At 57.0% G+C, this 26,705-nt stretch overlaps 1 protein-coding gene across 1 annotated transcript in view; it reads right to left on the bottom strand.

The window, feature by feature from the left end:
• KLF13 (KLF transcription factor 13) overlaps nucleotides 1-24,917 on the bottom strand; it is a 47,051-nt gene extending 22,134 nt beyond the window's left edge. Inside the window, exon 1 of the mRNA XM_039479946.2 lies at nucleotides 24,254-24,917. Coding sequence (XP_039335880.1) covers nucleotides 24,254-24,839 — 586 coding nt within the window. The 5' untranslated portion in view covers nucleotides 24,840-24,917. The remainder of the gene's footprint in view (nucleotides 1-24,253) is intronic.
• Nucleotides 24,918-26,705: the final 1,788 nt, after the last annotated feature.

Genomic DNA, 26,705 nt, shown 5'->3' with positions numbered 1-26,705 from the left:
CAACACCGCTAGGCCCAGGTGGGCAGGCCAGATGGCAGGGACTTTGCCCAGCCCAGGCCCCCCAACCTGAGGCTCCCCTCTTCACAAGGGGGCCTTCTACAGGCAGGAGGCAACACCCAGAGCACCTGCAGCTGCGGGTTACAGAATGCCAGGGACAGGTTTCCCAAGCGCTTCACGTGGGCGTGACTTCCTCTCCAGTGAAGGCCCAGCACGGGTGGCTGTAAACAGCCCCACTAACTATTGGATGACCGGGGCCACAAGCCCCTGTTTTGACACCTCCAGGCACTCACCCTTTAACAGGCCCCAGTAAAACTCCCTAAGTGACAGACCAGGAAATCAAGCCACAAAGTCAGCAGATGTGGAGCCACCCTTGAGCCCAGCCCCCTGGCCCAGAGTTTCTTCCCAATCCCTCCTCCCTAGAAGTCCCACGGCAAACCGCACACTCCAAAGCGGCATCAACAGAGCCCACAGCCCGGGTGGATTGTGTGGTGGCTGCAGACAGACAGGGAGGAGGGTCCAGCCTCGTCATGCTCCACCATCAAGAAACTGACCTCCCCACAAAAGCTCCAAGTAGCCACCCTGGAGGTCTCAATGCCAGTGGTCTTTGGGTTCTATCTGGTGATGCTCAGTCCTAAGGGAACTTGGCTCAGCCTTGGATGTGTGGGATTTAATACAGCCTTTTATTAAGTTTCTATTCATTGATCTCTGCCACCTAACAGTTTGCAAAGGTCAGAAGACATAAATCAGCCCAGTGGTCATAATTCAGAGCTGGGAAGCATATGGGAGGTTGGAAATGTGCAGAGCAGGTCGGAAGACCCAGCCCTGAGGATGGTGCTCCTGTCCCCAGGAGATAGTAGTGCTGACGGGCCCTTCCATGGGGCCAGCACAGGGCCAGAAGCCAGAGGCACACCAAGTAGCACCACACACAGGCGCTAATCTCAGCAGCTGCTGAGGCTGCTGGCCGACCTCGTGGCCCATGGAGAAGGCAGGCATGGAGCCCACGGCCAGCACACGCCTAGGCCAGGCAGAGCTCACACAGCCTGTCCTTTCTCATTGGTGCCATCAGGTCTGTGCCTTCTGAGCAGGACCAAGGACACTGGGAACCCAGAGAGCCTGCAGAGCAGACACAGGGACTTAGGGACATAGAAACCCCTGAGCGTGGCCTGCAGCAGGCCAGGCCTCTGCAGTGAGACAATCTCACCTTTCTCTGGAATACAAGATCTCAGGACCCTGGTGTCTGAGGCTGGACCACAAACCCCCTAAGATCTGAGGGTCCAGGGGAGGCCTATTCGGAAGAGTCTGAAGCTCCCAGGTGCAGAGCAGCCTGGGGATCCTCTGTTGTGTAAACTCTATTTAAACAGTGACTTTTGTTCACTGCAAAACTCTTTTAGACATCCAACAGCCACTCACCCACCCACCCTGCCAGGGTGCATACCCGGATGCTCTCATGCCTTGCTTGTGGATAAGCAGATTCACCCTTCCTTTCTGAAAAGAAGCAACTTGCCCTGAAAATAATGAGGTGGATGCTGTCCTGGTGCTGTCCCAGAACAGCCCTTCACTGGCGCTCTCAGTGCAAGGCAAGGGCACAGCGGGCAACCATTCAGGCCAGGTTAGAAAGCAGTCAGTGCCTTGGGGTCGTGAGCCTGGTAAGATGTTAAAGCAGGACAGCAAATGGTTTGTATGAGATGATTCCAGGTTTTAACAGTGGAGACTTCTGAGTGGCGGAATTAAAGTTATTGATATTCCTCCTTGGTAATTTTTCTTGATACTTTCCCGTGTCTCAAATCATCCTTAATTAACATGCTCGACTTTTACAAGTAGAAATAAAAATGAATGCCAGACACTCAAATGATGGTCTTTTGGCAAGGCAGCTTCTCGCAAGAACAGGAACACACTTAGGTCTGACCCCAGCCCAGAGCACCAAAAGCAAGTCCATGACATGGGCTGGGCAAAGACTCTCCAACGCAGTTCCTCAGGCTTTGACCCAACTCAGAATCTGCACCAGGTCCAGCGACGGTGGATGTGGGTCATCTTACACAGTAAGTGGTTCCGGGAGACACGGGGGGGACTCTGACTCGGATGTCCATCCACACTCCCTCCTAGCGTCCCTGCTGTCACCGTCATTATCATGTTCTTACACAGAGGTCGTTAAACATTAGGCTCCTGACTTTACTCCAAACTGCCACCGCTCAGAAGGCCCCCGGGTGAAGAGTGCCAGGCCTGCGCTCTGGCCCGGCCATGGGAACAGCTCAAGAGTTTGCTAAGCCCCACCTTCCCCACGGGGCTGGCTACCTCTAAGGCCCTTCTCAAGGGCTGTACCCAGACCAAAGCTTCCTTGTGGTTCCTTCAAGGTCTGAAAGCTGAGCCAAAGAGCCAGTCCTTGGGCAAGTTCCAGATCTCACCAAAAAAGGGGGTGAAGTTGGACCGGAGACCACCTGCATGCCAAGCTGCTTTCTCTAAATACCCAGTGACTGGAACAGGAACAAAGAGCCAAGCCTTGGGTGTCATTTCCTTTACCCTGAACCCTGCAGGGGAAGAATTTCCTACACTCCACATTTTAAGAGTTTGGTGAAGATAGAAGCTAAGGGGAGTATATACACTCTGCCTCCTTTGAGAGCTGTAATGAGATGAAGTTCACAGATGTCCACCTGCCCAGCTGAGAGACCATCGTTCTCATTAGGCCCAGGCAGAGGAGAGCGAGGGCGAGGTTCTGAACAACGGGCCGACGTGGTCGGCACCCAGGTTCCCTGCACCCTGTGGGGCCTGCTCAGCCCATCTCCTCCCTCCCCAATCCCAAAGCTTCATCTTTCTGTCCAGGATCCCTGGGTCCGGGGCACCCAATATCCCACCATGACTGGGCCGGACCCTGGCCCTTCCTGCCCTGAAATGGGCATGTTGGCTTAAAAACAGGGGCCACATGCTGTACCACGGTCTAAGTCTGGAATGGCTGAGGGTCAGGGGCCATTCTCTCCAGGGCTTCACTTGGTGGAGAAAAGCACATCATCCCATGAATCACAAATTCGGCAAAGGCTACTCTGAGGACTTGGCAGCTGCAGCAACACTCCGAGTACTTTTGGTTCTGCCAAGAACACATGGCTGGTAACATTCTACCATTCAACTTTATGTGGAATTCCAGGGACATCTGAGCCCATCTGCTTTTTATTAATTCACACCCAAGTTCACACTAGCAGAAGGGGCCCTGGAAGCTGTGAACCTCCTCCTCCAGGAAGCCCTCCGGGCCCAGGAAAAACAGGCTTAAAGCAGCCCAAAGACCTGAAGCTCCCTGCTCCCAGCCTGGGTCACAGGCACAGTGGCACAGGCCCGGCCCAAACCTGCCCCACATGGGCCAAGGACTTCTCCTGCAGACACCAGCCTAGTTCTCCCCAACTGCATGCAAGGCACTAGGAGCAGAGCACTGCTTTGCGCTCCTGCGGCCGAAGCAGTGAAGTATCAGAGGCGAGCTGACTAACTACAGGCTGGCACCAGCTGGAGCAGACTGGGTCCCAGAGACTCACGTGGAGGGTCAGTGCAGAACAAGGCAAGCGCCCTCCAGATCCCCAGGGCCTCAGCACGGCAGCTGTTCAATCAAGGAGGGCGCCTGCCTCCCACGTGGCCCAGCCGGTGTTAGTCAGTCCCAGGCTCTGAGGAAACACATCATAACCTGAACAGGTGACTCACAGGAAAGCAGCGTCAGCCTCCCCTTCCCAAATGGGCAGCAGCAGCATTTCCCTGGGTCCTGAGATTCCCCCAGATGGAATGACAGTCACAGGCTGTGGCTCTACAAAGTTACGGGACAAAAAAGATGCCATGAGTAGGGGGAGTAAGTAGGCCTGCAGAGGATACAGTACCTCACCCTACCTCGCCATCTGCACTCCGTGGTTAGGTGAGAAGGCTTTGTCCCCTGAGAACCCACACCCTGAAGCCCTAAGCCCCAGGGCGATGGATGGTCCTAAGAAGTGGGGCCTTTGGAAGGAGATGAGGTCATGACAACAGGGCCTCCTGACAGGATTAGTACCTTTAGAAAGGAGTCCCCAGAGAATCCCCTCGCCCCCTCTACCATGTGAAAACGTTACAGTAAGAAGACATTGGTATATGAAGCAAGAAGAGGGTCCTCAGCAGATACAGAATCTCCCAGGGCCTCCACCTTGGACTTCTAGCCTCCAGAACTATGAAAATAAATGTGTCGTTTCTCCGCCACCTGTCTCCAGTGTTTCTGCTACAGAGGCACACCAGACCTCCTCCGCGGCCCCAGGTGGTGCTTCAACTCTCCACTGCTGTCACTGAGACGCCGCTGGAGCCCAGGCACTGCGGCCCGAGATGCAGTCAGGGCCCAGGGTCTTCACAGTGCAGCCATGGGGGCCAGAGCAGCAGGCTGCAGTGACTGCAGGGCCACACCCACAGCTCCAGGAGGGGGTTCCTGGGCTCCCCGTTGGCAGGTTTTCAGTGAGAATGGGGCCAAGCGACAGTCCTGTCTGGGAGGTAAAACTGTGGGTGCCACTGAATATCTTTTAGCTTTTCTGCACTTAAGTGGTCTGCAGCACATGTACGCTTTGATACAAAGCATGTGGTGCATTATGCGTGCGTGTGTGCCTATGTACCATGCATGGTTTTTCCTTTCAGAAGGCACTGGGGGCTGGGCTGACACAGTCAGATCCCTCTGGGTTCTGCTGTCGCTCTAGTGCAAAACCAACGTGAAGAGGGGTGCCTGTGCTCCTGCGTACTGCTCTCTTCCAGATGTCACCCTTCTGCAGTCATCCTGACAAGACCGGCAAGCTTCCCGTCCCAGCTCCACACGCAATCCTTGGGAGGAGGAACGGTGTCCTGTCTTCCCATGAAGCCTGCGTGTTTTCCACTTTACTCTACCAGCAAGAACGCTTGGGGTTCAGGTCCTGCCTTCCACCTTCAGAAATGAAGCACCCAGAAAGTACAGGAAGACGCCTCCACGGTGCGGCAGACCCACATAAAGTGGCCAAGGAGGCCAGGCTGGAGACACTGGAGCCTGAGATCTGGAATGCACTGAGAAACGCGGCTCCCTTCGTGCTGGGAGGGTGTCATTCTCAGGGGCTGTGGTCCAGGAGAAGCCAACAATACACCTTCCTGCTCCACCAACGCTGCAGCCACGACCTGTTCCACCAATGCCACAGCCACGACCTGTTCTCCACCAACGCTGCAGCTGCGACAGAGGCAGCCCCACCCTGCAGCCTACACACCATCCCAGGGCCCCAGAGGCTAGAGGGTGGGAGGGCAGACACAAGAGGTTGGGCCCCCTTGAGCTGCTGCCACCCACTTCTCCTTTTGCCATTTCTTGCCCTGGCTTCCCAAGTCACACTGCCTACCTCTCCCCTGCCTTGAGGCTCTGCTGGCCAAGGGCTTGCCACAGGACTCCGGCATCCCTCATGAGCAGCGCTCCAATGCAGAGCCACACCCTGGGCCCCACATCCGGCCTCTCTCATCACCAGTCAAGGTGGGGCCCAGGAGGCCTGCAAGGAAGGGAACACCCCATGTCCTGAGAAAGCTGGGGTAGCGGGCAGCATGAAGCCTTGGGGTTCTGGCCTAGAAGCCCCTGAAGAGGACAAAGTGAGCCCAGAGAGGAGCTCTTGCCCGGCTGTGGCCCAGGGACTCTCCGCAGCCATGTGGCTGGCTGAATACTGGTAATAGCGGTGGGATCCATCACACTCCTTACCAAAGGGGATGGGGCAGGTTAGAGTGGACCAGTCCAGGAGGGGAAGGACAGTGGCTGCTGTATAGGAGGCCAGGCCTGTGGCCAGGGCGAGGGGCCCGTGTGGAAATCTCTCCTTCTGGGCTCAGAGAAAAACAGAAGACAGGAGGTCAGGGGAGAAGACTGTGAGTTTCAGAAAAAGGAAGAGGTGCTTTCTGGAAGCCACAGATGGGTAATCTTCCCAGAAACACTCAAGATCATTGACCTGGTGTTCCGTGCAGAACAGCTCTGGGTTCCTGTCAGGATTCCCGGGGGCTCCTGAGAGATAGGCCCGGGCCGTGAGCATCTAAGCGTGAGGCAGGCATCCGTAGAGAGGGGTTCACAGGCACCTGTGCCCGATGCTGGCACATGGGGGCACACTTGTGGAGCTGTACTCCCTCTGAGCTCAGACACTCTTCCTCTAGAACCATAACCCCCATCAATGCCTATAAACGGTACTCTGGGGGCAACAGAGGCAACCAGCGGTGAGAAGTGGAGAGCAGCTGCAGCCCTCCCCAGCAGGTCTTTTGCCCCCAGTAAACTGACAGTACAAACATGACATATCATGTGGCGCACAGCATCTGACGACTTTACACCAGGCTGCTGGGGCAGACGCCTGGGTTGGAACTAAGCACGCTAAGCACTGGTGTGGTCGGCCTCAGGCTGCGGCCTCACAACTTCGACAGCCAGGGAGGATGCCGCCCATATGAGGCCACCAGAGACAGAGAGCAGGGCAGGGTCCCCTGGTGAGGGGGCTGGAGGCCAAAGGCACAGTGCACCTCCTGGGCTTTCTCCACCCACCGGCTCCTCACACTCACAGACTTCCTGTCAGTTTCAGACGGGACTCTGCCACGCTCCTGGAGATCCCCCGCTGCTTGCTGCTGAGCACGCAGCGGTCCCAGCAGGATCTGTCTCCATCCCAGTGCTCTCCAGGGAGGCACCCAAAGGGGCAGGAGGCAGGCTGGGGCGGGGGCACAGGCCTCCAGGCCCCAGAGCAGCACACGGGGTGGGGCCACAGGCCCCACCCTCAGACACCACGCCCTCAAGGACAGAAGCACCAGCCAGAGCCAGGCCCCTCATGACACTCAGGCAATGGGTGAGGAATGCCCAAGCCCCCACGCACCCAGCCACGGACACAGGCAATCCCAGCCTGATGCAGCGTGCCTGCCCACCATCTGCCCTGCTCCTCTCCTGGCTCTGGCCAGAATCTCACAGCTGCCTCCTCCTGCCCAGCCCTATGGAGCCCAGCCCCAACCCCCACCCTGCTCAAAGGCCAGGAGGCCAGGGTGGCACCCTCAGAAGGGCCAGGATAGGAACCTGATTCACATAGTCTGAAAGGCACCTGCCCCAAACTGCAACAGCTCACGCTCCCTGGCCAGTTCCCAGGGTCCGCGTGTACCTCGCCTGGCTGTCCTGGGCTGAACCCCGGGACCTTGGCCTGCTCCGGGTTACTTGCGGCCCCTCCCTCCCTACTCTCTCAGGCGTTCCTTTGGGTACCAAGGGAGGATCCCACACAGCCTCAGGACAAAGTCAAACCCCTCCCACCCTCATCCCGCCCTCCCCAGCAATCCTCCCCAGCTCTGTTCTGTACTGGATTCCCGGAGATTTTGTTAAAAGAAAGGTTCTATTATGTTTAGAATAAAAATCTGTAAATCCAAGGACCAGAACTCCTTCTCCACATTCTTACAGCAAATTCTATAACGGTCCCATGGTGGGGGCACTCTCCCTCCCCACCGGCCCAAATTCCCCCAATCCAGAAGAGAAACAGGGCCCTCAGCCCGGCCCGGCCCAGCCTTAGCTCCTAAGCAACAGGTGACCCCTTTTGCCGTGGGCCAGCCATGACAGGGGGTGAAGTCACCCCCAAAGGCTACCAGCCAAGGCACTGAGGAGCCAAGCTTGGCAAATGTTGGGGCGGCTGAGGATTCCTGGCTTTGGCGCCTGGCACCCCTGCCACCTCTCCTGGAGCGCCTGCCAGCCGGACACATGAAAACGTCCAGCCATGGCATGTTTTCAGAGTGTGCCCTGGCTTAAAAGGCAGGAGAAGGAGGCCACTCTCTGCTGACACGCCTCCAGTCCTGTCACAAAGAAGGGCAAGCCCAGGTGCCTGCTGCCCTCCTGACACAGGCTGGAGGGGCAGATCTGGGGTGTCTCATCTGCACAGAGATGGGTACAGGTGTGGGGAGAGCCCCACCTCTGGAGCTGGAGTGACAGGCCCAGGGTCACGTGGGTGCCCAGTGCTAGCAAAAGGTAGCTGAAAGTATTGGCAGGTGTTTCTTCCAAGGGGGTGGAGAGCATCCTCCAGGGCCAAAGTCACCCCTGACAGCCAGCCCGTCTGTGCACAGTAGTATTTAGAGCAGCAGCCAGGCACAGGCCACTTGCAATATGTGTGTGGCTCTCCTGTCTCTGCCGAGGTCTCACAGGGAGCGGCACTGAACACAGTATACAAACAACGACGAGTGACCAAAAGTATGGGTGGCGCAGGGGATCAAGAGGTCTCCCAGCGCAGACTAAAGAGCAGGTTAATTCATGCACCAGAGCCTCAGGCCCCTCCTAGAAGACCATCCCTGTGGAGTCATGATGACCTGCAGTCAGTGGGAACATCCCCCCCTGCCCCCACTCAGCTTCGCCTGAGGGCTGCGTGTGCTGCTGGAAAGCCAGAGCTGGCCAGCTCTTAAGAACAACGGGCAGTTTAAGTAGAAAACTTTTCCAGGTCATTTCTTGAAGTTGGAAATTACCTCCTAATATGAAACCTAGTTCTTGTTCTAGTGGTTCAGGAGGCTGACGGCACGGGTGGGCACACAGCCTCTGCCAGGGCCCGTCAGCACCCAGGCCACTGCAGTCCCCACTGGAGGCTGGATGCACCCCTCATGCCTCCTTGTCTTCTCCCTGCAGGTGAGCAGCCGGAGGCTGGTTCCTTCCCACTGCTGGGGACCGACACCTGGTGGGAGGTGTGCAGACTTGAGGAGGCTGTGTGACAGGCTGTGTGACCCAGCCTGGCGGCGGGCACCGCAACCCCGCCTTAGGGCCAGAGGCAAGTCTGAAGTCCTGAAGGCATCTGCCTCTGTAGAACATTCAAATGTGACCACCCCGACCCTTCTGTTGTTTCTCCCAGGATGGTGCCTGCCGCACACCTGAGCCGGAGGGCCCTGTGCAAGGGTGCAGGACAGTCCCCAGCTGGGGGTCCACTCCACACCCAGTCACTCAGAGGGCCACTCACAACCAAAAGAGCAGAGCACGGAGACAACATGTGTGCCTTGGTGTTCTCCTCTGCCCAAGCACAGGAGCCCGGCCAGCAGGGGGATGCGGACACCCCATGCCCAGGAGCAGCCCCTACCGTCTCCAGCAAGCGGGCCCTGCTGGGGGACACGTAAAAGCGTCCACAGAGCAATCAGATGCCGGGAGAGCAAGGAAGGCCACGGTCTTACAGTCACTCCAAATGTTCACCTTTGACCACAGGAAGCATTTCCATACCAAATCCACTCAGGAGAAGGCACAAATAAAGCAGAAATAAAGGCAGCCGAGAGGCCAGCCTCAACAAGGCCTCTGTGCTTCCCTTTAGGAAACAATCCTCATATTTGCAAACATAGAACTGCTGCCCCAAAAAAGAAAGAAAATAAAGAAAAAAAATACATATATCCGCAGATGGCCCAAAGCTCATGAAGGCAATTACTCCTGTAAACAAGAAGAGGAATGCCTGTGGAAATGAGCGAAGCCCAGGCGAGACACAAAAATAGCAAACCGAAGTCCTGAGTGGGATTCCCCGGGCTGCTGATGGCTGAGATGCCGCCGGCAGCAATGAGCGCCCCCCTTCAAGGGGCTGTTACAAAGTGGACAACTGGGGCAAAGTTTGGTTGCAAACAGGATTTCTACTGTTCTCCACTGAAGAAGAGCTGTCAGTGAAGAAAACTCTCATGGTGCCTGGGCCTCGGGAGGGGAGGCAGGGCAGCCAGCAGGGTGCTGCGTCCCCGGGGAGGCGGGGGGGACAGCCAGCATCCCCACCCATGACTGCTCAGTATGGGAAGTCTTGCCCAGAGAACTCCCAGTCTCAGAAAGTCCTTCCTTTTAGGTAGGGTCACTCAGCAAGACTAGCATAATCACCTGCAGGAAAAGTCTCTCCTATCCCTGGGAGACTGCCCAAGATTACTGACTACAGGGTGCAGGGCAACCTTCAAGCCCATCTCAAACAGATGGACTTGTCCAGAAATGTTCTGATGACTGGTGGCTGAGTCCTTCACGGTGAGGCTGAAGTTTCAGCTCAGCTACTTCTGCTAATAGTCTGGCCAGGTACAACCTGCTGGTACCTCAGAGGGCTTGGTTACCTGGTAACACGTGAGGCTCACCTGAGATCAGGTCGCCACTCCCTAGTCTGAGCACGCCTGATGCCTAGCAACATGGTCTCCATAGCAACAACAGGATGCTCATAGAAGCTCACAGACTGTACCACCTTCTGCTGCAGGTCGGGGTTTATCCGCGAAGATACAGACACGGAAGCTGAGGTTGGATGAGCCTGAGGCCGCGATGCTGGGAGCATCACCCTACATCCTGTGCTGCAGGGTAACTGTGGCCAGGGGGCTCAGGGCAGGCTGTGAGGATCCTGGAAAGTGACCCAGCACCTGCTTTAAAACTGTAGTTCTGGACTGGGTGTGGTGGCTCACACCTGAGTCCCAGCACATTCCCAGGCTGAGGTGGGAGGATGGTGTGAGCCTAGGAGTTTGAGGCTTCGGTGAGCCATGATCGCACCACTGCACTCCAGCCTAGGTGACAAACTACGACCTAGCCCTCAAAAAAAAAAAAAAAAAAGTTCTGAATTGTCTATGAGTCTGTTTCTTTTAAGACAGCAAACCTGTGTGTTCATTCAGGTGCCTATGAACAACGTCCTCCTACTCTGCTTCTAGAAGCAGTATGACCAGACCCACTTTACCATGAAAACCCAGAGCTGGGCTCAGCCTGTCCGACTCTGAGGCCGGGGCTCACACCCACTATGCCACAGCGTCTCTGTTTAGATAACAAAGAACTATCAGATAAGAAGGCCTTTCTTTCTTTTTTTTTTTTTTTTTTTTTTGAGACGGAGTTTCGCTCTTGTTACCCAGGCTGGAGTGCAATGGCGCGATCTCGGCTCACCGCAACCTCCGCCTCCTGGGCTCAGGCCATTCTCCTGCCTCAGCCTCCTGAGTAGCTGGGATTACAGGCACGCGCCACCATGCCCAGCTAATTTTTTGTATTTTTAGTAGAGACGGGGTTTCACCATGTTGACCAGGATGGTCTCGATCTCTTGACCTCGTGATTCACCCGCCTCGGCCTCCCAAAATGCTGGGATTACAGGCTTGAGCCACCGCGCCCGGCAAGAACGCCTTTCTCTGATGAAAAACAACACTGAGAGGCTCCCAAGGAAGGTCATGAGAACACAACATTGTGGAGTCAAACTTCCACGAGGCCATCCAGTAAGAGAGACAGCCATGACTCGGGGCTCCAGGTTCAGAGCCCAAATTCTCAGGATGAACACAGGGCACAGGGGCAGGGGGTCTCCCACGAAACTCCCATGAGTACTCAGGTTTTGGACTCCTTTAACACTTTCTAGTACTATTTCAAAAACTTCAACTTCAGAGTTTTTTTTTTTTCTTTTCTTTAAAGACAGGATCTCCCCCTGTCCCCCAGGCTGGAGAGCAGTGGCAAGATCACAGCTCACTGCAGCTGCCACCTCATGGGCTCCAGTGATCCTCCTGGGCTCAAGGGATCCTCCTGCTGCAGGCTCCCAAGCAGCTGGGACTACAGGTGTGTGTACCATCATGCCCGGTGGAGTCTCACTATGTTGTCCAGGCTGGTCTCAAACCTGGGCTCAAGTAATTCTCCTGCCTCAGCTTCCTACAGTGCTGAGATTACAGGCATGAGCTACTGTGCCCAGCATAAGTTTTTCCTTAACCACTATAAAAGGCATATTTTTCAGGAAAAAAAAAAAAAATTCCACATACATACTTGAAAGGGGTGATGTTAGCAGGACTGTTTCTGCTTTACAAAGAGAGAAAAGATAACAAGAAAGGAGCTGGGCACCCAGGTGAGGAGGTATGCTGGGGCCCTCACCGACGTCCCATGCCACCCAACCACAGGAGAGCTGCCTGTTCAACAAGGAACCCTGGAAAGGCCAGGACGCCTGGGGTGTGCACGAGCAACCCCAGGGACTCATTCTGAAACAAATGCAGCAAATCTGAACATTTTTTTCACACTGAGTTAGTAGGCCCGGCTCCCAGGGCGACTGCCACAGCAGCTGCTGCCGGGAGAGGCTTTGCAGGCAGGTTCCCACCCCGGGTTGGCCATGAGGGCAGTGGAGGGCGGGTCCATGAGGCAGCCCGGCCCAACTTGGCACATCCTCAGCCTGCTGAGTCGTGGGAAGGGACCCAAATAGCCCTGCACACCTACAATGAAGAGGAGACCCTGGAAACAAGCCTAGACGTAGAGAAGCTCAAGGGACACACCACCCACCAGGGCAACCTGGGTCACCCCTACTGACGGTGAAATAAACGAAGCCGCTTCCCTGGATCCTCACCTGGCTCCTCCATGGGGTGGGGGTAACTCAGTACAAGATAATCCATGGGTGGGCAGAGCAGGGAAGCCCAGTGAAATCCAAGGTGAAGGGTTGGGCCTGCCCGAGAGCCTGCTGCCTCATCTCCTATAGCAAAGAGCCACTAGGGGCACTCCCACAACGGGCGGGAGGGCATACACTGGCGCAGCCAGCCCAGGCTACCTACGTGAGCAGTTAGAATTTAACAGCAAACACCAACAAGGTATAAACAAGCGTATGCCCTGACCTGCAGGGAGGGGCCGGGCCTCTGGTGGGAGAGTCCAGCACAGGGTGGGAGGGCATCCCTGGGGCTCAGTCAGACTCATCAGCCTTCAGACAGCTTCTAGAAGCGCCAGTTATGGGTATCTGACCACCCAACAGGAGACAGCCATCTCCCCAAAATTTTCCATGGAATTTAATTAGCCTCGAAGCCAATAAAATCCTGGTGTGGTGTTTACGTAAGCACTCCTGGTCCCTGGATCATGGCCAGCACTCTCCCGGCCTCCCGTGCCAGCTGTCGGCAGTGGGGGCCCTCTTTGCTGTCCCCATACTGCCTCACCAGAGCCTTATCACCATCTAAAAGAAAAGTCAATGAATCACTAAAACATTCCTCCTATAAAGGGAAGGCAAATGTTTATTAAGAAATTATAGGAACCAGGTCAGACATTTTGGTGTCTTAGTCATTCTTGCTAATTAAAAAAAAAAAAAAAAATCAAAATAGAAACTCATCTTAGAAACTTGAGACAATGGGAACTTCTCTAGCCAGGAGCACTTGGAGCCTTGGCACAGCCCAGTTGCCAAGGCAACCTAGTGTTTACCTCCAGTTCTGCTGTGTAGGAGGACCCTGACCGTGAGCAGGGACAGTCAGCCAAGCCACCTCCTCCCAACACCCCACGGGACAAGCCGCCAGGGCATCCCCAGAGGGCGGAAGGAGGAAGCCACAGCCTCCCCCGCAGTGTCTCCCTGGCAGAGCAGCTACAGACAGCACAAAGGAGTGGTGCCTTCACCCTCCCTCCTCAGGCCCCTGGGGGCTGTTCCCCTGCATACCCACCTGCTGCTTGTCCTGAGGGCTGGAAACCCCTAAAGGCTGTTAAAGAAATGCTCCGATCCCAGACTACAAGGGCGAGTAATTGAAGTGAGAATGGGGCCAGACTGAACTTCAGCTGGGCAGCCAAGGAGCTCGGTTCCCATCCATCAACCCAGTCAGGGCCAGGATCCCAGCAGGCTGCTGGGTCCCCTGGTTTGCAGAGGAGCAGAGAGACCAGGGGCAGAATGGCCCAAGATGGAGCGCCCCATCAGGGACCAAAAGTACACACCCTCTGGCTTGGCTCCAGGGTCCCGCCCTCCATCCTGAAGCCTGCTTCTGCCTACACAGCCACAGCTGGGCATGCACTGCTACTTCCTACCCTGCTCTTTCGCAGACTGGCCTTTAAGTGATGCAGCCCCACTGGGGTTCATGGAGCTGGGAGAAACAAGCATCATTCTGCAGTCCACAGCACCTGGCCAGACGCCTAAAGACTGGGTTACTTCCAGTGGAACGACTGTTCTGAGACTTGGCTACACGGCTGATCATGTGTGCACGTGCATACACAAACACACACATCTGCACGCAAATACGGGCACATACACACACGCACACGTAAATATCTATCTTCCAAGGCCATGTGCAGTGCTAGATGTGCAAAGAAATTCAAATGCTTGGCTCATAATCCAGGGCAACTAGGAAGATCAGGGAAATAAACTTTGAAGTTTCTCAAAAGCTAAAGTGAGTGAACTTAAGAATGATACGATTTGTCCAAAGCAAATTGCTGAAGTGTTCTACCCGGCCCATCTTTAGGGAAGCTTCAAATCACAAGCTCTAAGCAGCCAAGGCTGTATTTCCTGCAAGACTCTAAGGTCTGACAGTAATTCAGGACAACCACCTACATGGTCGCCAACACAGCAGCTCTACGCCTGTGACACTAGACGCTGAAGGGCTCTTGCTCTGTCAGCTGAAAAGGGGACACGGCGGAAAGTGCTAAAACTAATTTCAACCTTGATAAAAGATGGAACCCTGCAAAGCCCCTCAGGCTCACCCAGAGAATGCTCTGGCACCATAGGTCAAGCAGCAAAGTTCAGCCATGCACCACATAACATTTCAGACAATGACAGTCCACGTGGGATGAGGCTGGCCTCATAAAATGACACCCCATTTTAATTGTACCTTGTCTATATTTGGATACAAAATGCTTACCATTGTGTGACAGTTGCCCACAGCATTCAGGCCAGTACCCTGCAGTACAGGCTGGTATCCTAGGAGCAACAGGCTATACCACAGAGCCTAGGTGTGCAGTAGGCCATGACATCTAGGCGTGCGTAAATGCATTCTATGATGTTCACATAAGGACGAAACTGCCTAACGACACGTTTCGCTGAATGCATCCCTGTCATTAAGCAATCTATGACTGTTAATTTTAGAAAGGGCCTGCCATGCAAGCAGAAAAAAAAAAAAAAAAAAAAAAGGCACTCTGGAAAAGATAACAAACCCTTGGGCACCTTCCCTCAGAACGCACAGCAGCGAGGGGCCAGAGACCCTATGGGTCCTCACATGCTGCTGTGAGGCCTCCTCCCGCCACACCGGCCATGCCAGGAGACAAAAACGACAACTGGGGGACAAGCACAGGAGAATCCTTGGTGGCAGTGAGACCTCAGCGATGGGACGGAGGGAATCTGAGTCCCTGCCTGCCCTGCTGCGGGCCACTCGGCATGTCGCATGGGAGAGGGACATGGGGGGGCAGGTGGCAACCCCATGGATGCCTTCAGTGACTAGTGCACAAACCAGACGTGGCCAGTCATGCAGGTGAGGACAGCGGGCAGTAAGTACAGAGGAGCAGATGGGCCAAAATGGGCAAAGCAAGACCATCAAGAGCCGGCCATACGCCCAGACACCGCATCCCATGTACACATCCCGAACTGGTATGTGGCAGCCATGTCATTAACTCCCATCTATCAGCTCTGGTCCATGAAAACGTGTTGGGGTTTGCTGTCGGCAGGATGCCTGGGTGCACCCATGGTACTGACCCCAGCTCCCAGATCTTGGCTTTGAGTAGCCCACTCAGCCAGTGGCCCCAGTGAATAGCCTTAACCCTTCTGGTAACCCAAGATCAATGACCTGCTGGACCCGTGTCCTCTGCCCCACTCCCAGTTGACAAAGGAGTCAGGTTCTGAGACTCACACATGCCTCTGCTCCATTTCCAACCTCCTTTCCAACAATTCCTTGCAGACACCCCTGTTCATGCTCCGCCATTAACTTTAACTTCTACCAATAGCCCCAAAGCAAGTTCCCTTTCTTCTTTTTCTTTTTAGTGAGCATTTGGACAATAAAAGAGTTAAAGACAAGTGGAAAGGCTCAGAGAAGGAATTTATCAGAGGAGGAAATTCTAGCTGGATCACAGGCTCTGCACATACTTGGGTGTGGCCCAAGACGGACTCTCAGGTCTCGCTAATCCATGCATACCTGTTAGACCTACGGGGAGTACCTGACCACGCCCCACATACCAGAACACAAGGCCTCCCCATCCACAGCTTGGACCCACATACAGAAACACAAAGCCCCTGCCATCCCCAGTGACCAAAGGCTCTCCTTACTTCAGGAGGAAGCCAGAGGTGTCCTCTAACAAGGCTGGACCGGGAGAGGATGGTGGAGCCCCAAGGATTAGCTGCCAGAGCTCCAAAAAAGAGTGAGGAGGCCCCAACCAAGGCCCCCACCACTTGCCAGGCTGCTCGGCCATCACCTCACCTCCCACGTGTGTCCAGTGGATGCTGGGGTCGGGGGAGAAGCCCGTGGCTCCTCTGAGCTCATGTCATCGTCTCCCCACTCCCAAGCTTCCTTGCACCTGGCCCGTGCTTACAGGAGACAGGCACCTGCCACGACTCCACCTTTAGAAGCTCTTCCTGGGACAGGAGCCCAAGGCAGGCTCGGAGCCACCTGCTCTTTGGCGAGTGATTTTTGCTTTGGGCCTTCGATTCTTGCAGAGCCCTTTCATGATGCAGCCTGGGCCCTAGCTCCAAGAAGACGAGCCTGTGCCCTGGGCCTGGGGACCCAGGGTCACCCATCCATGCAGAGTAGGCCACACCCCTGTGGCACCAGCACAAGGACATTTAATCTGAGGCATCAGGCCTCAGTGCTTCTCCAAACAGGTCACCTTGGGACAGACTGGCCAATGGCCACGGAGTGTAGCCAAGTCTCTGGTTAGCAAGTGTTTCTGTGTGATGAACTTCAAAATGGAGGACAATAAACAGACTCCTCCTCCCGCCAAGAGTGTTCTCTGTCCTGTTTGTCCAGACCGATGTTGGTAAAAACCAGGGACTGGTCAAGGCTGTGTTTCTGGTGCTCAGTGCCATGCTGTGCCCTCCCTCTCCCCCCACAAACCATGCCCAACAGCAAATGGCAATCATAGCCTGGCCCTATATCAGGAGGGGGGCGGCGTGGAGAACACAGGAGCCCCATCACTCTGCTGGGGCGGGGGCAGGGTGCGAAGGCACAGCCCCTTCACCATAGCCCTGGTTTCGACTGAGCAAACTCCATGTCTCCCTCAAGAGCCTGGCTCACAAACAGCTGATCCACATTTGCTGGGGTGAAGACGGACCTCAGATCTAAAACTGAACTAGAAATCAGAGACTCCACATAGCCACTGTGTTCCAGGTGTGGATGCTGCTCCGTTCAGCCACGAGCATGAACAGGGTGCCACACCCCCTCACACACACCCCCTATGTGTTTGCACACATGCACCTGTATATGGAGGCATACGTGTGTGTTCAGGGCCAAATGGCAGAGCTTTTGGTTGGGTGACGATTTCTTCTGTGCCTAGTGTCCAATCGATGCCAACAAGAGTAAAACAAGTTCAAGTCTCCGTTGCATTGGCCCAGAACAGTAGCCAAAGCCTTCTGAACTCAGTATCTCCTGCCCTGAGGGCTGCACTAGTGTCTGTCTCTATGACCTCAACCTCAGCCACACAGCACAGCAGCTGCTTCTGAACTGCCAAGCTGGAGAGAACTGTACTCCCATCTCGACAGGAAGCTGACATCTCAAGAAAATAATCCCATCTGGGGCTTTGGAAGGAAAGAAAAACAGGCTCAGGTGTGTGGACCTAGGACAATTTTTGCTTTTTGTTGAAAGCATATAAAGACTCACCAGGACTTTGAGGGTGTCACCCACCGTAGGCCCTCCCCAGCCCTGGGAGACAGGCAGTCTGTGGCCACAGGGCCGGCATCTGGGCTGACCAAGAACACACTTAGCTACCCTTGAGCTGGGTACTAAAACCACCTTGAGCCATTTTCATGCCAAAGAAAAATGGTGTCTTGTCTGTTTGGGGAAAGGAGCACCCAAGCCTCCTCCGGGTGGTCCTCTGACTTCGAAAACTGAACCCAACCCCTCATCTGACCAGTCAAGGAAGTTGGAAGATGGAGTAGCAACCAACCAGGTGGACAGAAGGGGCTTAGCCTGGCTGCCCACCTTAACCATGTGATCCTGCAATGGGACGGCTGATCTCCCATGCCCCACCCCCACAATGCAATGCAAGTGCCCAACACTGCTTGTGCCGTATTTTGGACCAAAATTTGTTTAAACCAGACCTGATCATGAGAAACAATCAGGCCAATCCAGACTGTGAGATGTTCTATGAGACAAGCGGCCTCGGGCCTTCAAATGCCGGTGTAATACAATAGAAAACCTGAAGGCAAGAAAGTATCCTATGCTAAAGAACAGACAGGACAACCACAGGCAGTGTGTGATTAACCGCATCCTGAATCCTACACTGGACATTTCAGGAATCACCAAGGGAACTGAATACGGACTGTGGGTCAGATAACAGAGAATATTTAAAGAGACAGGAGAGGCAGAAAAGGGAGAAAAACATAGATTAAAAAATTTTTATTTATTTATTTAGATAGAAAAAGAGAAGGAGGAAAGGAGAAAAATGTGGTAAAACATTACCCAATGACTCTATGGGAAGAGTACAGGAGTGTTCAGTGCACTACTTCCTCAGCCGTTCAGAAGCAAGACAAATCTGTGCAGGAAGCCGTGTGCCGCGGACATCCAGGCTTCTACTACCACGGGGCCCTGCCCACCTGCAGTCACCTGGAACACAGGTCCAGACAGGAGTGGCAGTAGGGCACAATGGAGACACCCAGCTCAGGAGCAGGTGCCCAGGCGCAAGCCCCAGCTCCTGTCCCTGTTCCACCCTTACTTACTGTGTGACCTTGGGCATGATTCCTAACACCCACTGGAGCCTCGGCTTCCTCATTTGAAATTTAGTAATCATAATAGTGCCTACTTCACAGGGTCCTTGTGAAGATGAGATAGCTTGATGTAAACTGATACAGACAGAACAATGCCTGGACCCTGGAGCAAACAGTCTGGAAGTCTCAGGATTGTGAGAGCCGAGGGTACCATTCTAGAAGTTTTTATTTTTAAAACTATTTTAGGGCCCGGTGCGGTGGCTCAAGCCTGTAATCCCAGCACTTTGGGAGGCTGAGGCGGGTGGATCGCTAGGTCAAGAGATTGAGACCATCTTGGTCAACATGGTGAAACCCCATCTCTACTAAAAATACAAAAAATTAGCTGGGCATGGTGGCGCGTGCCTGTAATCCCAGCTACTCAGGAGGCTGAGGCAGGAGAATTGCCTGAACCCAGGAGGCAGAGGTTGCGGTGAGCCGAGATCGCGCCATTGCACTCCAGCCTGGGTAACAAGAGCAAAACTCCGTCTCAAAAAAAAAAAAAAAACAAAAAAAAACACACACACACACACACAAAAACTATTTTAACTGCTTCCTGAAAGCACAAACTGAACCCACTTCACAGTGCCTTGGTATCTCAAGATCCCTACTAGAGTGTTAGTTATTCTAGGGTCTCTCATGCAGCCCTCCACGACCCTCCACCACAAATGGCCCCATGCTTGTTCCAGCACTGGTTGACCCCAGGGCTTCTTCATTACCCATGTAAACACACACACCGAGACATGCGTATGTTAGCAACCTGCTGGTTTGTTTCCTCTCTGCCTTTAGCTGCTATCCAAGTCTTTTGCCCTTCCTCAGTAACCAACAGTATTAAAGCTATGTGTAAAGTGGGAACAAACAGGACCTAACGGCAGGAGGCTGTCAGAAGTTTGAGAAGTGGGCTTCAGGGCACCTACTCAGAAGGATCAGGCCCCCACCTCTGCTGTGTTCCAGACATGTGAAGCCCCAGACACAGGCTGCAGGTTAAAGACCTGTGAGCCTCTCCGGTGGCTCAGCAGCACAGCCTCCAGCCCTTTTTCAGCAGGAAGGGAGGGGAGATGTCGCCACACCAGTCCCCACAGAACACTCTCCAATCTCTGGAAAACCAGAACTGAAGATGGCCCGGAGAGCCGGCCACCAGGCATGCGGAGTGACAGTGCTTTTGCTGGTACTGGTTTAAATGTTCTTACACATGCAAAAGGAGAACTGGGAGAAGTAAACATTTTCAGGAAGGTGCAGTGGCGACACAAGAGTTCTCTCCCTCAGCACAGGGGCACCAACAACCGTGGTCTGTTTCCTTTAGAAACGTAATGTCTTTCAGGTTAACATAGTAACTCCACAACAGATGTAACCAACACCTATCAACCCCGTCAATACCACTACCAGGTCTCAGTCTTACAGAAATGCCAGCTCCCCTGCACCAAGACACACACACATCAGGGTCCACTGCTACACAACTGCTAATAGCAAAACACAGAAAAGGCAATGAAGCTGTCCTTTCAATAAGTGAGGGGTTAAGTTATGGTGCAGCCATGTAACCACATCTTGGAATACCATGCAGCTGTGAAAAAGAATGAAGATGCCTCCTTTAAGTAACACACAGAACAAAATGCCAGCAGTGGGATGTCTGCTAGGATCCTATTTATGTACGTTTCAAAATGTCTATGTGGATATGCTTGTATGCATACATGCAAATCCCTCTAAAAGGTCTGTAAAGAAATGCACCAACATGGGGTAACAGTGGTTTGGTGGCAGCGCGGGCTGGCACCTCCCATGCCGCATACACTTCTGCACTGTTTGAGAAGTTTCACAACTAGCGCCACTGGCAACCTGAGGGTGTAAGAGGGAGGGGTGGGAGTGCTAAGCCACTGGCCTGTGTGTCTCTCTGCACAAAGCACAGGCCACCAACAAGCCTGGCTTTGCCCTGGGTAAAGGAGATCCCACCCAGATGCCCTCTGCTCTGCCAGGCAGCAGCATCAGGGAGTACCTGCAGGTGGCCAGGGAGCAGCGCGCTTGGAAACAAGGCTCTAAAGCCAGAGTGTGCGCTGGGGGAAGGATCATCTGTCAGGATCAAATCCTGCTTCTGTGGGTAAAGATAAATTTCAGGTGAACCCCACCCAAATTATCACAGGAAATGGCTGAGAGAATGTGATCTTACTCTGCTTCCCGTTTCCACCCCAAACAGGGCCAGGTGACCAGGAACATGCCTCAGGCTCTGTGGGAGGGCGGGCTGTGCAAGGCACTGTGCCCACCTTTCCACGGGGCCCCCAGAGCCCAGAAATGGCCCAGCATGCAGAGAGATGTTTTGGCTCCAGCACTGAAGGGAAAACAGGGCACAGAGCGTTTTGAAAACAATTCTTTGTAGGAACAAATAGGTAGGAATGTATTCAGGGTTTCTTTGCCAAGAAAGACCAAGTGGCCACTCTGCTAGGGGCTTGCCAAGTCTCCCCATTCAGGACAACAAGCAGGACTCATCAGAGGGAGGATCTGGGGAACAAGTTTGCCCTCAAGAGTGCCCCAGCCTGACTATCTGGAGTAAGTCCTTGAATTTCTGCATCAAAGCACCTCAGGCTCCAACAAAGTCTGCTCCTGGTCTTGCTGTCCCCCAAGCTCCTCTTAGCAAACTTTCCAGGCCTGGGCTGGGAAGTTCTGATTGGCCAGATAATAAAGTAGCATGAGCTGCAAAGATGCTTTTCTTGGTTTTGTGTTATCATGCATTTGTTATGACACCAACAATTACCTAAATGTGACAGAGGGTCCACAGGATGCCTTCTCCGATGTGGGAGTGGGAGTCCACACTGCCACACAGCTAACCAGGACTGAAAGCTCTTAGCAAGCAGCTGTTCAGGACTGGGGGTGGGAGATCAGAACACAGCCACAGTCGACGGACCACAAGTACTCCAGAGTCAAGACTGACCCTTGCACTTCCCAAAGAGTCTTCACATACTTGACCTCATTTCCTTGAAGACTTTCCAGGTGGTCAGGGCAGATATCACTGAACTGCAGGGAGATCTGGGAACCCGTCCCCGGTCACACAAAGGAACAGCACAGAGAAGCTGGCTACCTTTCTGGTTTTGATATTCATCCTCTGCTATGAAATTACTGTGGGTCCAGGAGATGCGGGAAGGAGGTCGGGGCACCTTCCCGTGTCCAATGGAGTACTGGGCCGGACATGACCTCCGTCACTGACTGCAGAGACCCCACAATGCTGCTAGAGGCCCACAAACCAGACACCTCAGAGCCCAAGCTGTAGCAAAGTCATGCCCTCGTGGCCTGCCTTCTCAGTCATTCCTAAAGCCAGCCTGGGTTTCTCCCTTCTGTGAGATGCTCCCCTTCTCCCTTGAAGAACACCAGTTACTTAGGCTCTGCACACCTGTTCGGGGGCTGGCAATGGGCTTCCCAGGGGTGCCTCCACCAGATACTGAACGACACTTCCTCCAGAGGCAGGTTTCTGGGCCGTGCAGCCCTCATAATGAGTCATCTGGGGTACCGGTTAAAAATGCATTCCCAGATGCAGACTGGAACTGTATGCACGAGACCAGCATCAGGGGCCTGGAAATCTGCATTCCTCCCAGCTCCCCTCCAACCCGCTGCCGGAGTCCCGTGCGCTGCCGGGGCCCTGTGCACTCCCAACTCGGAGGCCGGCATCCACCCTGGAGGTAGGACTTCTGATTTCTGCACACGTGAGGGGTTGGAGCAGTTTCTCCGCTCCAAGAATAGCTGTTGTAGGACATGCAGGCACTCAAAGGGTTGGTTCCATTCTCTTTTGCCTGCCTTGGGTTTCTAGACGCTCGCTCGCTCGGAGGAAACCGGCCCCACCCATAGCGGGAGGCCCAGGACTCCAGAGCCCCTGCACCAATCTTCTAGTCAAGGGGCTTGCACGGGGCCAAGAGCCTGAAGCGGAAGGTGAACCCACCAGGAAGACATCCCAGGGCAGGGGCCCTGCCGAGCCAGCCCTGACCACAACGGTGAGCCCCTTCCTTCGGCCACCCCCTCCTCAATTTCCAGTTACCGGTGCTGCCGGGTGGAAGGCCACTCTGACAGGGGCTGTGGAAAGAGTTCCCAAACATTAAGTATGCCGCCTAGCACAGGCCCAAAGCGGTTCTCAACTCCAGCCACTCCCCAAGTGCCGCCCCCACCCGACACTCAGAGTCCACCAGGATCCGAGCATACCCTGGCCCCTCCCCCAAGGTCACACCCACTCTGCAGCTGCGCCCTGGGCTGAACTCTGGGCCCACACTGACCCCCACTTCCAACCTAAACCCCCACGCCCTTAACGGACGCATAATGCCTAGAAATGGCTCCCCTCTCACCCTCTACCCCATCACCTGCCACGTGGTTTGGGGCGGCCACGGCACGGGGTTAGGAGCCAGGGTACAGCCTTGGGGAGGAGGAGTGAGAAGGCGGGGGGAGGTAGGGAGGAGTTAGTTCGAGATCCGAAAGCCTCACCTGCAGACCTCGGGCCCTTTCAGTTCCAAATGTACCGGAAAAGGGTGGCCTTCAACTCTAGGGTCTCCAAGGCTGCAGCTTCTTTTTATGCCTTTTAATCACTGTATGAACTATTTCACAAATAAGAGATCACCACCCTCGGTCACAAGGTAACAGTATTCAGTACACCGGTTTGAGCCTGTCCCCAAAGTAAAAGAGGTGAGTGTCCCAGAACAACTCAAGAGAGCTCAGGGGAAGCAGACAATTCTTTACACCTAAATGGGGGAGGACGATAGCCATCCATTAAAACGTGTTCATCTTTGTGTTAAAAACGAAACAAAAAAGGGGAGGGGAGGAAACCGCCGCAGATGAATCAACCACAAAGTACCCGGCCGCGCGTGGGAACTGCTGCCGCGGGGCTGGCGGGGGCGGGCGGTGGTCCCCAAGCTGGAGGCTCAGCGCCCGCCCTCGCGCAGGTGCCGCCCGCCCGCACCGGCCCAGGGCAGGTGAGAATCGGGTAGGCGAGAGGACGGCACGGAGAACCGGCAGCGGCCAGCGCGCTCCTTTCGGGAGAGTGCCGCGAGGCCGAGGAGCCCTGGGGCCGGGCCCGCCCCCGCCAGCCGGATGGGCGGGGGCTCCCACTAAGAGCCGCAGGCGGGGAGCGGGACCCGGGACCGCCCCCCGCGTCGCCCAGCACCGCCGCGGACTCTGGTTACGACAAATTAAACCTTAGAGAGCTGGAAAAATTACAGGAAGAAGAGAGCGAAGAATGTGCCGAGTGGCTAAGGGAGCCTTGTCCCCGCGTGAACTTCGCCCGCCGCGCGCCGGGGCCGGCCCCTCCCCTCCTGAGCGCGCTCCCGGGCGGCGGAGGAGGAGACGAGGAGAGACCCGGGAGAGCGGCCCCGGCCTCCGCCCCCGCCCCCGGGCGCCCCACCGTCACGAGCGCCGCCTGCGATCCCCACCCAGGCCGCCCGCACCTGCCCGCGCCGCCCCCCAGCCAGGAGGAATCCCCGCCCCGTCCCCCGGCCCAGAAGACTACAGCCGCCCCCGCGGCCCCACCCGAGCGCGCCCTGGGAGGGGGCGTGCCCGGCGGGGGCGCGGTCGCCGGGCGGGCGCCGGCTCCGAAAGCCGGGACCCGCCTGGCGCGGCGCGCGGGGCCGCCCGCGGGTCGGAGCGACCCGGGAAGGGGCAAGGCCCCGGACGCCCCGGCCTGCCCGGTCCCCACCTCGCGCCTGGCCGGCGGCTCCGGGGGCGTGGTCGGGCAGCTCGCGCCGGCCCCGTCCGCGCACTCCGGGCGCCCGCGCCGCCCCACTGACCTGTGTGAGTTCTCAGGTGCGCCTTGAGGTGCGAGGATTTCCCGTAAACTTTCTCGCAGCCCGCGTAGTGGCACTTGTGCTTCCTCTGCGGGGACTCGAGGTCCGCGCGACTCCGGCCCCGCCGGCCCCTTTGTCTGAGGCCGGGCTCGCTGCTCCCCGCGGGCCCCGGCTCCCGCTCGGGCTCCAGCCCCACCTCGGTCTCCGGCTCGCTCCACGCCGGGCTGGGGGGCGCGGCCGCCGCGCCTTCGGCGCCGGGGGAGGCGGGCTCGGGGGCAGGCGGCGGCGCGGGCGGCAGGCGGCAGGGGGTCCTCGCCTTCCGGGCCGCGGCGCCCTCTCTGCGCTCCGCCGGGGCCGGCGCCGGCGCCTGCTGGTTGAGGTCCGCTAGGATCCGCGCCACCACGAAGAGCGAGGCGCTGTCCTTGCCGTCGCGGCGGTCCTCGACCCGGGGCAGCGTGGGGGTGGCGGCCACGGCCGCGCCCTCGGGCCGGGACTCCGGCCCCTCCCGCGGCCCGTGCACGACCGCGCGGCTCGACATGGACACGAGGCACTCGGCGGCGAAGTGGTCCACATAGGCGGTGGCTGCCATGCTGCGGGCTGGGGCCGGCGGCGGTGCTCTCCCTGCGAGGCGTCAGCCGCGCATCCGCACCCACGGCCTCGGGAGAACGGGCGGGGGGCGGGGGCGCGGCGCGCCCTCTCCTCGGGCTGGGCTGGGCTGGGCTGGGCGCGCAGCCGCCTCTGCCGTCACCCGCGCGGCTCCGCGTCCGCGAGGCGCCGGCCCTGCCGGGCACCGAAGATCGAGCGCATGGGGTGGCGCGGGCGAGTGGGGTCCCCGCGCGGCGTCAGGGGCTGCGGGTTCTAAGGATGCCAGTCGGCGACGTTAGGGACCACCGCGCTAAGTCGCGGCCGCAGCTTCGCCGCGCATTGTGGCAGGCGGGACAGCTGCCGTGCGCGCCGCGGCTCGGTGTGGGCGGCCTGGCCCCGGGGGTGGGCGGGGCCGGGGCCACATCTGGACCCGACGTCAGCCCCCAGCCACATCCTGGCGGCGCAGGTTACAGGCGGCGGCGGCCGCGGGGAGCTGCGCGGGCTGAGGGGGCGGGGAGCCCAGAGCGCGCACCGGCGGAACGGAGCGGTCGCGTGCCCGCGCCTGGGAAGGGGGCGTGGCCGAGGGCCAGGACGGACCCCATTGGCCCGTGAGTGCACCGCCAGGCCAATCCAGGCCGTTAGAGGGGCGTGCCCGGTCTCGGGGCTTGCGCGCGCCAGTGGGCGTGCCCCCTGGGCCGGCGGGAGGAGGGGCGGAAACTGGAGCGGGGCACGCTGACGCACTACGTCCGAGGGCGGCGGACCCGGGGAGTCGCTGTGCGGAGCGGCAGCCCGTACCTCCCGCGGCGGGGACTCTGGGGGCGCTTCCCGGCCGGAGCTTTTGTGTAGTGACAGCCTTGGTCTCCGGCGTGGAGATGCTCGCTCTCTGTAGGGCGCCATTTGTCCCTCCCGCCCTCCCGCGAGGGGCGCGGGCGGGGAGGCGTGTCCGCCTGGGCTGGGCGCGGAGCTGCCTGGGGGCGGAACGCACTCGCGCCGCGCCCCCCTTCGCTGGCTTCCCTGGTGGCCGCGCCTAGAGCCTCGGGCCGCTTGCCTGTCCCACGCCCTTGCCCTGCCGAGCTCCTGGAGTCCGGGCGGGGCAGCTCCCGGGGGAGGGACGGGTCTTCTCGAGCTGGTTCCTGGAGGCCGGGTTCCGGGGTGCGGCCGCTTTGCCCTTGAGCTCGTGTCAGCCGGAGCAGGACTGGCCTCGGCTGGCGGTGAGCCTGGCAGCCCGGGTGGCGCGCCCACCGCGGCCTGTGCCTCCAAAAGCGAACTACGTGCCAGGGCGGCCGGCGCCGCTGCTGAGGGAACACGGGGCCCCTTCCTCCCCCTCCCGCCCCAGGCCCGCTGCCAACTCCTCTAGGCTGCCCCTCTCCCACCGCGGTCGGGGGGCGGGGGCTTCAAACGCCCCCAGCTGCGAGGACCCCGCCCACCGCGCCCCACCCGCTGTCTGGGCCTCCCGGAGGAAATGCTCGGCTACGCCCAGCCCGCGCCTCCCGGCCCAGGCCTGGTCAACTTGCCCTTGACTCTCACCGGTAACCCCCCGCCCCCGCCCGCGGCCACAGCCATTCTCCATACCCAGAGACGCCGGTGAATAACTTCCCACCGCCTCGTAATCGGGCTCAGCAAACCCCCTACGGCCCCGGTGCATTGTACTTAATGGACTGGGAAGCAGTCAGCCACCCCTGCTGTGTTCTGAGAGGAGCCGGGAGAATGTAGGAGCCTGGGCACTCACCCTCAGTGTACCCCAGCAGTGGATGAGGGGTGTCATTCTGCTCAAGTTCTCACTAAATTAATTTGGGTTTGCGACCCAGTAAGACTGGTTTTCCGATAACCGGCGGGGGACCGAAACAGCCATTCTGCGTATGCATTTTAT

This window comes from Saimiri boliviensis, chromosome 5 (assembly GCF_048565385.1).
Source record: "Saimiri boliviensis isolate mSaiBol1 chromosome 5, mSaiBol1.pri, whole genome shotgun sequence".
NCBI lineage: Eukaryota > Metazoa > Chordata > Mammalia > Primates > Cebidae > Saimiri > Saimiri boliviensis.
This window is presented reverse-complemented; position numbering and strand designations above follow the sequence as displayed.